Source organism: Rutilus rutilus, assembly GCF_951802725.1.
Source record: "Rutilus rutilus genome assembly, chromosome: 19".
Lineage (NCBI taxonomy): Eukaryota > Metazoa > Chordata > Actinopteri > Cypriniformes > Leuciscidae > Rutilus > Rutilus rutilus.
Genome location: NC_140232.1, coordinates 27718325 through 27735736, shown reverse-complemented (window position 1 = coordinate 27735736; position 17412 = coordinate 27718325). Strand labels below are relative to the sequence as shown.

Here is a 17412-nt window from a genome sequence, read left to right as displayed (position 1 = left end):
GGATGAAACTGACATTTTACACAAGGCACATATCCCGAATACAGTACAGTTTGCTGACCCATTAGCATTAGAGGCACAGATCTTATGCTTTTTTGTTGTGAGAACTATTGAATGCATTGAACTAGTGTCTAACACAAAACTTTTTACTGCCTTTAAATGGTGACTTTGGCCTGTCCCACCTCAGAGGTAACAGTATAGACTTTCTGGATTGTATCCAACAAACAAAATCATACAATATCAAAATTTGAGATTATGTGTAACTGATATTATTATTCAATGCAATTTATATAAACATTTTTTTTTAAATTATTAACTATTTAAATGCCAATTTTTTTATATAAATTGTCAATTGTGCTTCAGTTTTTTAAATTGTTCATTTCAAATTTTTTTTTTTGTTAAACATGCATAAAAACACTTTTCTTGACAAAAAACTACAAACAAAGATGGATGTGCTGAGCCCTTGAGCAATACTGCTGAAAAGTACAGAATGAGTATAAAATAATTATTGCTTGGGCCAGCAATTACCTTTCCTTAAAAAGACAAAAATGTACTTTAAAAAGGTTCTGAAACAAACAATCTCACAGCAAATGTTATGACTGAGAAAATGAGATCATCTTTATTTACAATTTCCAAAGGATCAGTTCAGTTAACAAATTTATCTATAATATGTACATGGAAGCAAAAGGAACCATGCCCATTTTCACAGCAATCTTCCATGAGTCCACTCACAGGAGATAGGCATCGACTCTATTTACATGGGTAAAACAATTTACAAGTCTTCAAGTGCACCTCTGTCACTCACAGTACATCATTATAAATACACATACACTTACGGGATGAAAAACATTTCTGTGACCTACCAATTTAAAAGTAGAAACTGATTATCAAACCATTTGTGCCACACAAATCCTAATTTTCCCATAGTTAAAAGTTTAAACTTAGCCAAAAAGACTATTAGTAGTAGCCTATTCGCGGAAAGAGGTAGAGATCTCCGTTACCTATTAGACGTGCTATTGGATGAGCGACTGATGCTGGGTATCAGAGACTCTGTTGCTGCATAGATGAAGTTTAACCCACTGACACGGCACAATACTCTAGATCTAACCTCACAGGTCACTAAAGACTACAGACTGGCTCAGAAAGTACAGCTTTAAGAGAGGTGAGACAGGGCTGGTTACAGCTAATTAAACATCTCAAGACACTATGATCATAGAATGTTTCTGATGAAACCAGGATTATTATGGGAGACTGATTTACAAACAAATATGTACATCACAGTATTTGTAGATAACAGTTTGGTTATAAAAACAAAATGGACGTGCTGAGCCCATGAGCAATTCCTCTGTAAGGTACACAATGTGTAAAACGCCTCCTTTAAAAGTAAACAAATGTGTCCTTGTGCCAGCGATAGTGAAACATTACCATTCATATTTCCTTAAAAAGACAAAAATGTACTTTAAAAAGGTTCTGATGATGGATACACACACAAAGTAAGGCTTTACTTCTTACACTATTAGAGGTTTGTCCAGCTATGAAGAAATAAGTTAAGACAAGATTAACGTCAAAGGGACCGTTATGACAAGTCAAAGGAAGGCTGGGAAAAGTCGCTCATGCATGAGCAAACATAACAATGGAGGCACTTAAAATGAATGGGATAAAAGGCAAATGTTGAGGCTAGAACCCAGCATGTCAGTGTTTAGCACAGTTAATGTATGTCAAATTTAATCTTTTGGCATCTAATAACCATAGCGTGTTGCCAATACAACATTGCTTGTAGGAGCAAAACAAAACCATTGCGAGAACAGTTTTCCTGTAACTTTCAAAAAGCAGTTAAATATCATTTGCATATTTTTGCATTCAACATTATCTTGCATCAAATCCCTTTACATTGTATTGCCATTTAAACATTCAAATTGTACTTATTGTGCTTAGTTCTGCAATTAATCATGTCAATGGTAAAATAATCTCTTTTCTTTACATACTTTCAAATGCTCCTTTTTTAAAATATAAATTAATAGGATTAAAAGAAAAAAAAAAACTTGCTATTATACAATCTAACTGGAGATAGAAACAAGTCTGTAAGTATTCAGGCCTGTCTTGATTTGATCTGACTCATTTGTATTTCATAAGACTTGAGAATGGCAGAGCCAGTTTTAGCAGCAATGATGAACAGACACAGTGTGGGGAATCTGGACCCAAACAGCTGCTACAATTAACACCGGAACACCAGGAGTGTTCATCAGACTTCCCGGATGAGAATGTGATTATCTCCACGACAAGTCAGACCTCTTGACAAGGTGTTATGGCCTTGAATCCTGAATCCACTATATGTCTTGTCATGGACTGCCCAAGCAGACTGAAAGGGAATTCCTCTCTAAATGTCCTTTTATGCCAAAGCCTGGATTTTAATGTTTAACCGAAGGTACCTAAAACTTTTCTCTGTACAGACGAGAGCATCATCAATGAGTTCTTTTGGACGACTTCTCTTGGATTTGGGTCAGAACGTCAGCCGTGTCTTTTAGCAAAGCATCAAAAATCCCATCAGCTAGCTGCATCTTCACAAAAAGTTCGTCTTCGTCATAGTTTACCCACTGGGATTCCTCCTCATGCAACTCCTGGACCTAGAAGTGGAAGAGTGATTATGGAGTTATGCATTTAGTATAAACTGCATACTATCCTTACCATAATTAAGCTTAAGTGGCAACATTAAAATAGATTTACTCCATGGTCAGCAAGTTTTTTGCAATTTGAGACACTAGCATTCTGAATGGGAAGTTAAAAAACACTTACCAGAATGTGGTCAACTCTGTCTCGCTTTTTCCGTCCAAATTTGATCATTTTCTGCCAGTCTGTTTTCTGGTTCTGCTCTTTCTTTAGACCACACAACTTTAATACCTCAGTGGTGACAAATTCCTGAAATAAAAAAATAATACATCAACACATTATATAATATAAATAAATGAAATAATATACAATTATGTAAGTAGGGTAACACTTGTGTCCTTGTAATATTACATGTAGTTACTATACAAGTAACTATAAATTATCCATAACTACAGCCAATTAACCCTAACACACACTGTGACAAGGACACCTTAAAATAAAGTGCAACTAAGTAGTATTGACAACTAAAAGCAGTATTGACATCTTGCATACCTGGACTGTTGTGATGTCATTGGGGCTTTTTACCCGATGGAAGTAGGTGGAATTAAGGCGACGTGGCTTCATCCATTGTGGCAGATCAACTTTCGGATCTTCTGCATAGATGTCTTGAATGACCTCCCATGATAAATCAAAGACGGTCTGTAAATAAATACAACAGCAAACATTTTTATTGATTTTCCTGGAAAAGTTCACAAAAACCTTCCCCAAGGCTAAACAAGCACAAAAATGTCAGAATCTCACTCCCTACCAGTCTGTAGCTTCGTTGACATTGAGCCTCCAGGTCATTGGCTTCGGCGTCTCCTTCCAGGAAACTATTAGAGGGTTGAGGTTTGGGTACTGCAGTCAGACTTGGTCGACCATGACCCAGTTTGCAGCTTTTCCAGATCTCTTGAGTAGCAGCGATGACCAGTTTCTCCACCTCCTGGACAGTGTGAGGAACAACCATGGCAGGCTCCTCTGGTTGCTTCATCTGAACAGGAAGTTCAGGCCTGGGTGGTGTTTTGACCTGTTCCCCTGCACCCAAACTCAGGGAGCTAGAATTCCCATCTTGCTGCTGTTGAAGTTTTTGCTTTTGCTGCTGTTTCCGTGAACTGAGACCAAAGTCCTCATCGAACCAGTCCTGCTCGTCACCAAGGACATCGAAGAGCTCTCGGCTCAGCTCCAGCTCTGCCAGACGTTTAGCTAACTCTTCCTGTCCACTTGTACCCAGGACAGGACTCTCCTGTTGAAGAGGCATAATTAACATTCATCAAGATCACCTCTTAACAAGCTTCATCAAGAGAAGATCTGATTTAACTTTACATGTTCTATTTGAACTTTGAAACACACTGCAGGCCTAAAAAGAAGGTTCCAAGGTAACATCAGTCTTTGTATATCTGTCAGTTCAGCTGGAAATGTCCACTTAAGCATTACACATCAGCAATGTTATCAGTTTGTTGGGTAAATCATTCACTTGTTTTGAATAACTTTAAAGACTGTTTTTCTTAACTAGTTTCTCATTTTATTGAGTTCTATAGGATCTTAAGATTAATCAAAATAGTCAAAGTCACTTACAGGTCTGTTGCAATGCTCTGGAGATGAAAGTTCTTCCTGATCATCATCAAAGAAGGTGCGGAAACTGTCCGTCTTTGTTTTGGATGCAGACCTGCTCTGAGACTTGAAGTTGTTACTTCTAAGTCCATCATCTTCATTGATGAAGTCTCTTTTCAACTGATTAGCAGCTGATAACTTCCCCTCTTTGTCTTTCTTGATCTTCTGAAATTGCTTCACCGCATCACTTAAGAAGTTTTCCACAAGTTTATCTGCGAGGGTAGTCAAAGCTCTTTTGTTATTCAAGTCTTCTCTATTGTCTAGACTGGCCTCCTCGATTGAGATGTCAGTGGATTTCTGAAGACCATCAATTCTGGATTTATCACCCTCAACCAAAAGGTCCAAAATGACTGCTGTTGGTTCCTCTTCCTGCTTTTGGTTTTTGGATGTCCCTTTATCCAAATTATTGAGCAATGGAACGACTTCAACAGATGCGTCCTCGAATTTGAGAATGACGTCCCTGTCTCCGCCGTTAGGCACTGTGTGCGGACCTTTGTCACAGTCCTTAATGATATTGCAGTCAATATCGTTAAAATCCAGGTTATGCTGAGATTTAATAAAGGTGCTTTGCCCAGTGGAAAGCTGTTTGATGTTGAGTTCCAATGGCTTTTCATGCTCATCTAAGGGCTCTCTGGCCTCAGGATGTAAATCTAGGTCAGATTTTTCTCCTTTCATTTTGTTTAGCAGATTTATGTGCTCCAACTGCTTCTCTGAGCTTTTGTTTTTTCTGTTTGGATGGTCATCACATGATGAATCTTCATCTTCTGTGTCTGGACTAGCCTCAAACTTCTCTGGAAGATGAGAGATCTTGTCCGGTGGGGCAAATAAACCATGTCTTTCTCTACACTCGAAGTACACCACCCCATCATACGTTCCATTGTTACTTCCCTCAGGGTTGTCCAGTTCAACCCCAGCCCAGAATCCATTGGCAAAGTTAGTTTGTCCCTTGAATCTCAGTGTCCCTGGTTGTATATTACTCACCAGAACCCGGTCACCAATGCAGAAGCTTGGCAATTCGTCCTTTATTGGCAAGATTGGCATTTGGGGCTGGGGTGAAGTTGGACATTTTGATGGGCTGGTGATGTCTTCTTTGGAGCCTTTACCAAGGCTATTCAGGTCTGCATGACTTTCAGTTTGGAAGCTAGAGTTAGAACTTCCTGATTGGACACTTAATTCTTCTTCAATTTCCTCTTCACTACTGTACATTGGAGACTTAAAAGATTTTTCTTTAGGCTCTGGGGCAGAAGGTGATGTAGGCTTTGATTCATGGTTATCCTCCTTGAATGACGACCCAAAGGAAGACTCAAAGTCATCGTTATAGCCATCACCTGGGGGTGACTGTGAATCTTTCATTTTTGGTAAATCCTCCCTCTTGGACAACAAGAAGTCAGGGGTATAAGAATGATCTATGACCGAAGGAGTCTTTTCAGCTGAAGGGTAGACTATATCTTCTGCAGAATCTCGAAATGCTGGCTTGTCATCAGCATCCTGCTCAGACAATCTTTCCTCTTCAAATTTGGAGTTCACATCCTTTAGAAATGGGATCTGAAGCCCAAGATCCAGTTTAAGCAGAGGATGGGAGTGCTGGTCAGATTGGTCATTCTCAGACCCCTCTGTCTTTGCATATTCCAGTTCCTCCATAATCCCAGACTTGTGGCAAGAGACCATACTCTCATCTCCTGAAAGGAGGTCTTTGACCTCTGGCCTAGCAGAATGCTCTTTGATTGAGGGGGCATCTTCTGACTGGTGGCTTGGATATTCTGGACTATGCAAGCTCCTCAAAACGTCCATATGTTCTGGACTTCCCATAACTGGGGTTGGAGTGACTGTAGGAGGATCTTCATCTGAGGAAATGTCATCATGTTCTGATGTATACTTATGAAGTCCTGATGGTGCAACATCATCTGCAAACAAAACCAGACACCATGCAAAATTATAACATTATGTATCCTTTTATTCTGTTTCGAAGCAATATTCTCAATTTCAGCATGTATGTGCTGTAGTCTAAAAGGCATTGCACCTTTTTCTGCTGACCCTTCCGTGGGCACAGTCTCTGATTTCTCGGTTTCTGTGACAATCTTCCAGTTCTTGCTAGTCTCGGGCCTGTGAAAGTAAACATGCATCAACCGTTATAAGCACAAAAGACAAAACAAATTTGAATGAAGAGTGAATTAAAAAGGACTGGTAAATGTCAAGGCTGACCTCTGAAGAGGAGGGGGTTTTATCCGAGGCTTTTCAGTGGCTGACGTGGGAGTTTTAATCTGGGGTTTGGTAGCTGGAGTGCTGTCAGGCTCTTTACTCAACTCAGCCTTGGTCTTCTGAATAAAGTCATTATATGACTGGGAAACCATAGGAAGAGACAGTCACAAACATTAACACATACAGCATAATAAGAAAGTTATAGTATAGCCAATTAAAATAATATTGAAAAATTGCAAGAAAAGTCATTTATTTTAAAGGAAACAGCATAATGTTCTACAGAAATAAGTGAATATGGAAGGTGCTGGTCGCTGACCTCCAACTGTTTCAGTAGACTCGCTTCCTGAGCTTTCAGACGCTCTTTTTGCCTCTTTTTTTGCTCTTTCTTCAGTTGGTACACCACTGATTTGCGCTTGCGGAGCTCGTCCTTGAGGGCACGAATGCGACTCTCAATATCACTCTGATCAGATGTGGTCTCTAAGGTAAAAGTACAAAAATATTACACAACCTCAGCTAAGAAATATGAAGTTAAACCATTGTCATCACCAAAAACATTGCCTCATGTGGCAATAAATATTTTATAGTCTCTATAAAGATTAGAGGCTAAATAAAATATTTAAATATTATAGATGGACAATGTTTGAACCATAAAAGGAGCACAGAGTCTCTTTCACACAGATAATCAGTGAAAGGCAGGTAGACTCATCTGTGCTTCTACAACATGACTAAGCTGTTTGAGCCAGAGAAGTGCACACACAGAGCTAAACTCTCCAATTTAGTATAGATGTAAAGAATAAACCGGACCTAATTAAACTAAACCTAAAACAGACGGGCCTTAATGAGTAATGAGAACTATGATTTGAAATGTAAATAAAGCACGGAAAAAGAAAGACCAAGTATTACAAGTAAATAAGAAGAGGTAGTCAATTTAAAAGATTAGGAGAGTCAAATGCTACATGAAACTGAGTATTCTGGAAGTTACAATCTACAAGGAAAACAGGCCTAGACAATAGAGCAAATCCTGATTATTTCAGAAGTCTGCTGGGTGAAGCAAGGATATTACCGGATGGAGTGGCCGAATGAGGGTCACAGGTGTGGGCCTCACTGGTCTTGGATTTGGAGCACACCTGCATCTTGCTGCTTCCACTAGTGCCAGGCTGGCTACTGTCTGAATGATGAAGAGAGCTGACTTTCCCTGGAGGAGACTGCCACACACACACACACACACACACACACACACACACACACACACACACACACACACACACACACACACACACACACACACACACACGAAGAGGGATCCAAGGTCAGGACATGTAAATCACACTCGCCAAAGAGAGCTATAATCAACCCTGTGTAATGTCACAACAGTCTGTCAGTCATATAATGCAGGTCTATGGTCACTGGCTCAAAACACAAGCACAGAGTCCAAATTAAAACAATTCCCCATCGTCCAAATTAAACAATTCCCCATCATAAGTACACATTGATGGCCTAAGACACGAAACGAGCGGTTTGTGTGAGAAAACGAACAGTATTTATATCGTTGTTATCTCTTGAAAACAGCACACGTCCAAATGATCTGATGGCGCGGGCGGGTATAGATATATACATAGATGTCGCCTTGGCTACTGCAGTTCATTGGAACGAAACCGTAGCCAAGCGACTTCTAGTGTATATACCGGGCGGGTATAGATGTATACACTAGATGTCACCTTCGCTACTGCAGTTCATTGGAACGAAACCGTAGCCAAGGCGACATCTATGTATATATCTATACCCGCCCGCGCCGTCAGATCATTTGGACGTGTGCTGTTTTCAAGAGATAACAACGATATAAATACTGTTCATTTTCTCACACAAACCGCTCGTTTCGTGTCTTAGGCCATCAATGTGTACTTATGATGGGGAATTGTTTCATTTGGATGACGGGGAATTGTTTTAATTTGGACTCTGTGCTTGTGTTTTGAGCCAGTGACCATCGACCTGCATTATATGGCTGACAGACAAGAACGGTTTGACCTAAAAATATCAAAATTGAAACTACTGCGGAAACAAAGACACCTACATCTTGGATGCCCTTGAGGTAAGCTAAAACATATCAAAAATTAATTTCAAAGTGAACTATCCCTTTAATGCCTTAATTTAAAAAATTAGGAAAAATCCAACCTTTAAGGACACCAATTTTCTTTGTGAATGAATAATGTATCGTAAATAAATAAATGTTCTTCCTTAAAATACAGGGTGCATAAGTTTGGACACCCCTATGTTAAATTCCCATAGAGGCAGGAAGAGTTTTATTTTTAAGTATTTTTTTTTATTTTATTTTTAGGATACTATGCATCCTGATAAAGTTCCCTTGGCCTTTGGAATTAAAATAGCCCCACATCATCACATAGTCTTCACCATACCTAGAGATTGGCATGGGGTACTTTCCATAAGATCATCTCTCAATGCAAATCAAACTAGCTATTAGGCTAACTGAAATAAAACCATGCCAATCTCTAGGTATGGTGAAGGCTATGTGATGATGTGGGGCTATTTTAATTCCAAAGGCCAAGGGAACTTTATCAGGATGCATAGTATCCTAAAAAAAAATAAAAAAAAAATACTTAAAAATAAAAATCTGCCTGCCTCTATGGGAATTTAACATAGGGGTGTCCAAACTTATGCACCCTGTATTTTAAGGAAGAACATTTATTTATTTACGATACATTATTCATTCACAAAGAAAATTGGTGTCCTTAAAGGTTGTATTTCTCCTAATTTTTTAAATTAAGGCATTAAGTTCAGTTTCCAAAAGATGATTTTTTATTCCTCTTTTTAGTCAACTTTAGTATGGGTGTCTAAACTTATGCATAGCACTGTAGGTGTAATCTAACTGAAGGAACAAAACAAACATTAAATTATACTATTTTGTATTCACTCAACTAACAGCTGAGCACTCTAAATAGACAATGTCACAAACATTGGAGGTAAATACTTTTATTTTTTATTTTATTTTTTAACAAAATTATTTGCTCTGCAGGTTCCATTCACCTGTTTGCTGTCTGTGGAATTAAACTCAGGTGAATAGAGGGTATCTGGGGCAGGGCTGCTTCCCGGCTGAGGAGAGTGGAGCTCAGAGACAGGCTGGTCTGAGGAAGGGCTTGCCAGCTGCTCTGGAACAGACAAATCAGTGTGCACACTGGACACAGACAGCGCTGGAGAGTCATCTTCACTGACTGCTTCTGTGAAAACATGGATGAAGATACAAGATGTACCAGGTGGTCAATTTATAATCTTTGCTTTGACGCTCTTAAACACCAACCTTCAAAACAAGTAAACAGAGTAAACAGAACACAGTGTGGAAAACCTTTCCAGGGGCTAAAAGAGCACATTACCGTATTTTCCGCACTATAAGGCGCACCGGATTATAAGGCGCACCTTCAATGAATGGCCTATTTTAGAACTGTTTTCATATATAGGGCGCACCGGATTATAAGGCGCATAGAATAGAAGATACTGCAGTCAAACGTTTGACTGGGTTTGCGTTATGCAGTGGTCACCAACCTTTTCAAGCCTAAGATCACATCCAAAGTCCAAATGTAAACCAAGATACCTTGTTTATACTAGACGCGTCCGCATGAGCGCGAAGTTAATAAAAAAAAAAAAATCCGTCTGCTCGGGCAGATTCGGCTTAACAGCGCGCGCGCCTCTGAATCCGAAGATGCATGACTTTGAGCCGAATCTGCCCGAGCAGACGGATATTAGTAGTACATCTCATCACACCGGCACCCAGTTTGCACGTCTAAATCAGTTATATGGTCTGGTGTTCAGTCTAAAACAAAACAGTTGCGTCAAGTATAAATGCCTCGTCTGTTTGGGGAGTTGCGCGCGCAGTCAGCGGAGGCTCGCGCTCCGGTGTCAGGCGAAAGTATAAACAAGGTTTAAGTCAGTGGTTGTTTAACAGACGTTAACATAAGGCGCCAGATTCATATATAAGGCGCTCCGGATTATAAGGCGCACTGTCGTTTTTTGAAAAAAATAAAGGCTTTTAAGTGCGCCTTATAGTGCGGAAAATACGGTAATAAAAGACTGTGCTGTACAGTGACTTTACCCCAATAACAGATGTCGTTACACACAAGGTGAAGTTCCTAAAACCCCCTTAACCATGATATTAAAACTGTATCAAAACTTCTAGTGACTTTTTTATAGAACAGAAAAAGGGAAACAATGACAACAACTTTTTTTAAATAACAATCACAGTATAAATTGTAGAAAATAAGTTTTTTAACGTGTTTTGAAAGAAGTCCTTTATACTCACCAAGGCTTCATTTAATTGATCAAACATACACTAAAATCAGTAATTTTATTAAATATTACTTTAAAATATCTAATATCTGATTTGGTGCTCAAGAAACATTTCTTATTATCAAAGTTGAAAACAGTTATGCTAGTTAATTTTTTGTGGAAACAGGATTCTTTGATGAATAGAAAGTTCAAAACAACAGAATTTATTTGAAATGGAAATGTTTTATTCTTTACGATTGCTTTTGATTAATTTAATGTTTCCTTGCTGAATAAAGGTATTCATTTCTTTCAAAACAAATCTTACTGACCTACAACTTTTGAATGGTAGTGCATACGGAGTACAACAGATGTGCTGATATGAATATATTTTCCAATTTCACTTCCTCTAACCTTGCTCTGTGGGACTCTCTTGTCCACCGCTGGTTTTACTGTGCTCACTTTCCCGGCTGCGCTGCTGCAGTGGTGTTCTGTTGCGTGGCTGCTGCTGTTTTTCCCAGGCCGCCAGAGCCTGCTTCTCCATGCGGCGCACTTCAGCCTCCTCTGCATCCAACCGCTGCCTCCACTCGAGAAGTTCCTCCGCGTGTCTGCGCCTCTGCATCAACTGCTGCTCCCTTTTAGTGAGAAATCTACAGGACAGAGAGTGAAAGAGACAAAAGAGAGACAGAAAAGGCAGAAGGGAGAATAAGATTGTTTAAAGCAAAGTGACACAATTTGGAGACATCCCACCACAAGAGCAGGCAAAGCAGACGTCCAAATAATGCCACTCACCCACCTTCTTCAAACAACAGATTAGTCTCATTTCCAAAGGATGTGCAAACAAACAAACCCAGACAACACACACACACACACACACACACACACACACACACACACACACACACACTCCAAAACATGCTTCCCAAAACAGGCACGCCTCCGATTGGAGACCTGCATTCATTTAAATGGGGGAAAGTGGCAGTACTGTGCCTTTAATGTCCTTATTAGGGTAAAACTCATGCACATGGTACAGTTCATATGTGAAACACACAGAGATGACCACTTCACAAACTGAAACACACAGGTTCCACCCAGGGTTTGACAAAATGTTATGCTTTTGTCTCTGTAAGAGCAATCCTGCAAAGAGCAATCCTTAACTATATTTAATTTGCACTAAAGAACCGTTTGTGATTTTTTTCTTTATTTTGAGTGCGAATCACAACAGACTTCCTGCTATCTTTGTTTTGCACTTCTTTCGCATAGCGAATTTTCAAATGCTTTGTCAAATTATTTGAGATGCTAACAAAGCACATTAAACTGAATAATGAGCATTTCATATGCTATACTGAATATTATAATATATTAATCATTTTTAGCAAGCTGCACCAGGTAAAACTTGTGCTTCACTTAAGGCAGATCATTTTTTCAGAGGAAAAAAAAAAGTCCTCCATGCATCATGACTTTGGTCTGGGAGATCAAACCCGCCTGCCTTCTTCATTGAGGTTTAAGATAATTAAAAACATGTTAGAGAAAAACAAATGGCTTTATCTAAAAGCAATCGCCTTGCTTCGTGAATACAACGGCCATCTGCATCTAACCATAAATTCTATTATGTTGCCTCAGTCATATATACTCATTAGCTCATCGCGGGCTACACTTATTTAATCAGGGGCTGGAGTTAAGATTTACTGTGGCCATTGGGCAGATGAAGAAGTCCTAAACTAGCATTATTCAGAAGCATACAATATATCAGTCTGCCCGGGCCTGTCTGAAAAGAGATATTCCTTCTGGTCTCCACTCACCACAATACCAAGTTCAAGAACTGATTTAACAGAGACAATTTTTCTGTGCAGTGCATGGGTGAAGCTCACGAAAGTTGTCTAGATTGTATTTAACTACAAAATCAGGAAAGAAGAGAAAATAAATGCAAATGCAAAATGATAATGAAGCCTATTTTTTTAGGATAATCAACACTATTTGTATAGTGATTTTCATGACAATTAAGCTACTTCATCTACTCCTCATTATTTCTATAAATATTTTTTTCTGTTACAGCAATGACAATCTAATATAAAAAATATAAATTAAAAAAATGACAATATAAAAATAAAAAAGTAAAGCATTGTGGCAATTTGTTATTAAATGTCATGAAAATTCTTGCAAAAAAACGTTACTGGTCATAAAATAGGCTTCATCTATGCAAAATATATTTTATTGGTTTCCATTTGAATCTGAGGTGAAATGTGTACATTTTCGTGAGATTCACCATATATATATACAAGACAGACTGGCAACAAGGCAAAGACTGGATTTGACAGGATCACACCACAGAGACAAAAAAAACAAAGGACCCAGAAATCACTCATTTAACCCACCATGATTTAAACAAGTCTGATCTTTGGCTTTGGGATTGACGACGGTAATCAATTTCAAGAGATTTGCCTGTATCTGTTCAACAAATAGGCTCAAAAACCAATCATGAAGGATTTCGGTAAAACATTGAGTCATTAGAAATTAAAGATAATCTTCCCCAGTCAGATAAATAACTATGATTGATATTTAACTTGCTTTAGCCAAAGAATCAGCTTATTTCACCATGGTGTAGCTGGTTCATTTTCATCCATCCATTCATCACTGCATTCCTTTTTTCCTGCTTGTATCCCCACCAAACATTCCCCCACCCACCCAGCTGTGGCAGTGGATGAACAAAAGCATGCTCCATGGGAAATAGGTGCTGAGAGAGGGGAGGGGCGGGTAGAGGAGGATTGTGGGTAACTGTACCTGACCAACTGGCTGTAGATAAAGAGCTGGAATTTGGGGTGAAGTTTTGGGAGACAGACAGACAGAGAGGCCCAGTGATGAGCCGTAAAGACAGAGAAGAAATAATGGACAGGAGAACAGTGTCTAAAAACAAAGGAAGAAAGAGAGGAGAGGACAGTCAAATATCAAGAAGCGCAGAGTTGGCGAGAATGAAACAATAAAAGAGAAGAGAGACAGACAAAAGAAACACAGATATGGAGACAGACAGACAGAGAGAGAGAGAGAGAGAGAGAGAGAGAGAGAGAGAGAGAGAGAGAGAGAGAGAGAGAGAGAGAGAGAGAGAGAGAGAGAGAGAGAGAGAGAGAGAGAGAGAGAGAGAGAGAGAGAGAGAGAGAGAGAGAGAAAGAGAGAGAGAGAGAGATTGAGTGTAAACATATGTAATGTGTCCTTATTTTCCTCTTACTAACGAGCAAAAAACAAACCAACCTGTTAGTGACTGTTAGCATTTAACTACGTGTTGCAAATCCTTAAACCACTGCTGTGAGCGTCATACATAAAAACATAAAGTCAAACTTTCAAAAATGATCAAAGACACTATGCTTTAAAAAACAATTTTACGAGTAAGATGAAAGGCCTTGGTAATTACAAGCTTTCCTGGAAGAGCAGCCTGGAAAAAAATAACAGGAGCCTCCAAACAGCAGTCTGGGGAATCTCACAAAATGTCTAGTTCATATTTCAATCTTCCCAAAATTAAAATTAAGATTTTATTTTATTTTTTCATATTGAGACATTTAAAAGTATGACAATTTAAATCCTCAATTCTCATTACAGTGACTGCAAAAAAAAACTAATAAATAAATAAATATTTAAATAAAATAAAATCACTTACTAATGTAAAAAGGTGGGTAATGAATATATATGCATATATTTGCGAGAAAAAAAAACTATTATTATTCAAATAATCAAATTCAAAGCAGTCCAAATACTATTATGTACATTTACAAGTATTTATGGTGATATAGAGCAAGTGTGGAAGTATACTGTATATAGAATAATTAAGGATATAGGATATTTATTTACAAGTACAATTGTGAGGTATCTTTGTAAATATACATAACAGTAGTATTAATTTATGCTGGCCATATAAATTGTTTATATGGATGAGCACTGAATGATTACAGCTGGAAGTTATACAAAAGAGATCATCATGCTATTAGTCAGAGTGAGAAAAAGTTAGAAGCGTGTGAACGGTGCTCCAATCCCAACACAGAAAGTGATTGAATCAGACACGGGTAAAATCTCCTTCTCTCTGTGTACCAATTTTATTCGCAGGTCAAAAATATGTGTGTCAGTACTATGAAGTTTTTAAACAATGGGACGACCCTCACCAGTTGCCGAGATACAATACTAAACAAGAACCTGTTGTCAAAGCTTGAGTGGCTGAATATGGGAGAATGATATCACGTACAATGGACAAAGAATTTAGAGAACATGTGGAGCTTTTGAAATGCATTAGTGAAACCTCATAACCAGCTGACTGTTTCAGAAATCTGGCTGACAGAATGTACTTCTTGTTAACTAGTGGCATAAGGAAGCTGCTCTCAATTTAGATGTGAAAGATTCCTCCAATCATTAAGGGAGATGGGTGTTTTCCTACACAGAGCACACTTCTGTTCAAACCAAACACTGTACACAGAAATAAACAAACACTTTAAAATGTCACACAGTCAGCAAGCTGTAGACAAACCTCAAGGAAATGAATACATGTTATTAGTAGTATTAGCCAGTCAATAAATGATAAGAAATCGCCCCTGAGCACACCAAACATACATTGTTTGTTTAACCTTTTTGGAAGAAGTTTAAAGTTAAAGTTCTTTAAAGTTTCATTAAAGTTTGATCAATATAATCAAATGGATATCTTCACAAACCAATGCATCACTTGAGAGGACAGAAGAGGGATAAGATGGAAGGATAGAGAAGAAACATGCGTGAGGTTGTATTTACTTCTCGTCCATTTGAGAGCGCATCTTTTTCAGTTTCTGCATGATGCTGCTGGTTTCGCTGCCCGACACAGACATGGGGGAGGGACTTCGGGTCTCTGCGTCTGTCACTATCACACTGGGCGGAGCTGACTCCTCCGCTACACCCGACACAGGTGACTGCAGATGTTTGATAAAAAAATCAAAAAAAAATCAGAGAAATGTACATTGTGTCTTTATTCAGAAGAATTATAAATAAATATTATTGCTATAAAAACAATCATTCAGAAGACTGACCAGCTTTGTGTCCTCAGCGCTCTTGAGCCGCTCTTTGAGTTTAAGGGTTGTGTGTCTTATTCTCTCAATCTCCTCCTGCTGTTTGAAGAGCAGCTGTCTTTCTCTCCTCGCTGCTTTATTGGCCTCCTGTAGCCGTTTAATCTCTGCCTGTGGGACAAACCATACAGCAAAGTTTGAGCTTTTATTTCTGTGCCGTACACAAGGACTAGTGTTTGAATACTTCAACAATTGATGAACATTTAACTTAATATAAATTCATTTAGAAGTCTATCTTAGAAATAATTTCGTAATTCCACATATAGTTGTAACCTGTTCCTGCTGTAGCTTCATTATCAGGCCTCTCTGTTTCTTACGAAGAGGTGGCATCTTATCATCCTCGCCTTTATCTCTGAGACGCCTGGTGGAAAGGAAAGATGATGAATAGCATGTCTCTATAGTTCACTAGTATACAGTCTTTGAATGTATGGGTTTCTATTTGAATGAGATTTAGCAAAAATTGTATATTTTTTATATATATAAATTTTTTTTATTATATATATATATATATATTTTTTTTTTCACCTTTAAAGGTGCAGATATAACAATACGCAGATTTAAAAATATCAAAGCTGACTTGAACACTGATGAGAATACTGCTTCAAAATAAATTATATTTACAAAACAAAAAAATTCCGGACAAGCAACAAGTGAAAGACAGATTTACTTAATTACATAAAAAGGCTTAATGTTGAGCCCTGTATGTATGTGTGTGTGTGTATGTTTTTTCAGAAGTAATATTTTCTCCCCACCTGTGTAGCCTTAGTTAAATAAAAAGTCATAACTTTCAGAGGCAGTACAAGTTATTAGGTTTTGATGAAAATGTACGTAAACAAAGCGCTCTGCTTGCTCAGTTCACTCAGGGCCACTCGCTCCGAATGCTCGGTGATATGCTGGTTCGAGAATATGTGAAGAATATATGGAGGTTATGGAGTTCAAATAATATTTTAATGGAGTTGCGAACCTTATACATAGCCTAAATGCACAGTAAACATCAAAGTTAGGAACGAAGGAGGACAAGAAATTGAAAGGGAGTGTGGAGAAACTGAGTTAGCGAGATATACTAAAAGCGAAGTTCTTTTAAATTTTTTGCTTATGGATAAAAAGAAGTTTCAAATACCTTTGCAGCACTATACTGTAAACAAACATCCCGATGTCCACACTGATGAGAGCACAGTTTAGATGAATATGTGCCAAGCATTTACCTCTCAATAACAAAATAAACATACAAGAAAAATAAAAGCGGTGAGAAATAGGGGTGTTGAAATTAATTGTTTCTACGGAGTTCATATATCTGACTGCTTGCATTCATTGACGAAAACGTAGTCATGTGCAGTAATAGTGAAAATTGAGGATGTAACTCATCGTGATATTGAATCAAATCGTTGACATAATTGTAATCTAATTGAATCGTGAGACCAGTGATGATTCACAGCCCTAGTGAGAAAACAGCAGTTAAGAAATCATCTGATCATAGTGATGTGGATATGTTTGCACGAGCTCTGCAATTCAGCATTATCCAGTCAAGTCACGTCACGTTTATTTATAGCTTTATAAAATATTGCTTTAAAGCCACAAATATCATAAATGTTATCTATAGGCCTACTGTAATTGA

General features: G+C 38.3%; 1 protein-coding gene across 9 annotated transcripts in view; it reads right to left on the bottom strand.

The window, feature by feature from the left end:
* Positions 1-588: 588 nt before the first annotated feature.
* cep350 (centrosomal protein 350) overlaps positions 589-17412 on the bottom strand; it is a 39637-nt gene continuing 22813 nt past the window's right edge. For all 9 annotated transcript variants that reach the window (XM_084389202.1, XM_084389208.1, XM_084389204.1 and 6 more), the window contains 14 exons: positions 16071-16158; positions 15762-15908; positions 15490-15644; positions 11140-11375; positions 9496-9686; positions 7517-7658; positions 6770-6930; positions 6457-6593; positions 6275-6357; positions 4219-6158; positions 3413-3886; positions 3157-3303; positions 2791-2913; positions 589-2621 (listed from right to left, as the gene is read on the bottom strand). In XM_084389202.1, the coding sequence (XP_084245328.1) occupies positions 2460-2621; positions 2791-2913; positions 3157-3303; positions 3413-3886; positions 4219-6158; positions 6275-6357; positions 6457-6593; positions 6770-6930; positions 7517-7658; positions 9496-9686; positions 11140-11375; positions 15490-15644; positions 15762-15908; positions 16071-16158 (4186 nt within the window). In that variant the 3' untranslated portion in view covers positions 589-2459. The remainder of the gene's footprint in view (positions 2622-2790; positions 2914-3156; positions 3304-3412; positions 3887-4218; positions 6159-6274; positions 6358-6456; positions 6594-6769; positions 6931-7516; positions 7659-9495; positions 9687-11139; positions 11376-15489; positions 15645-15761; positions 15909-16070; positions 16159-17412) is intronic.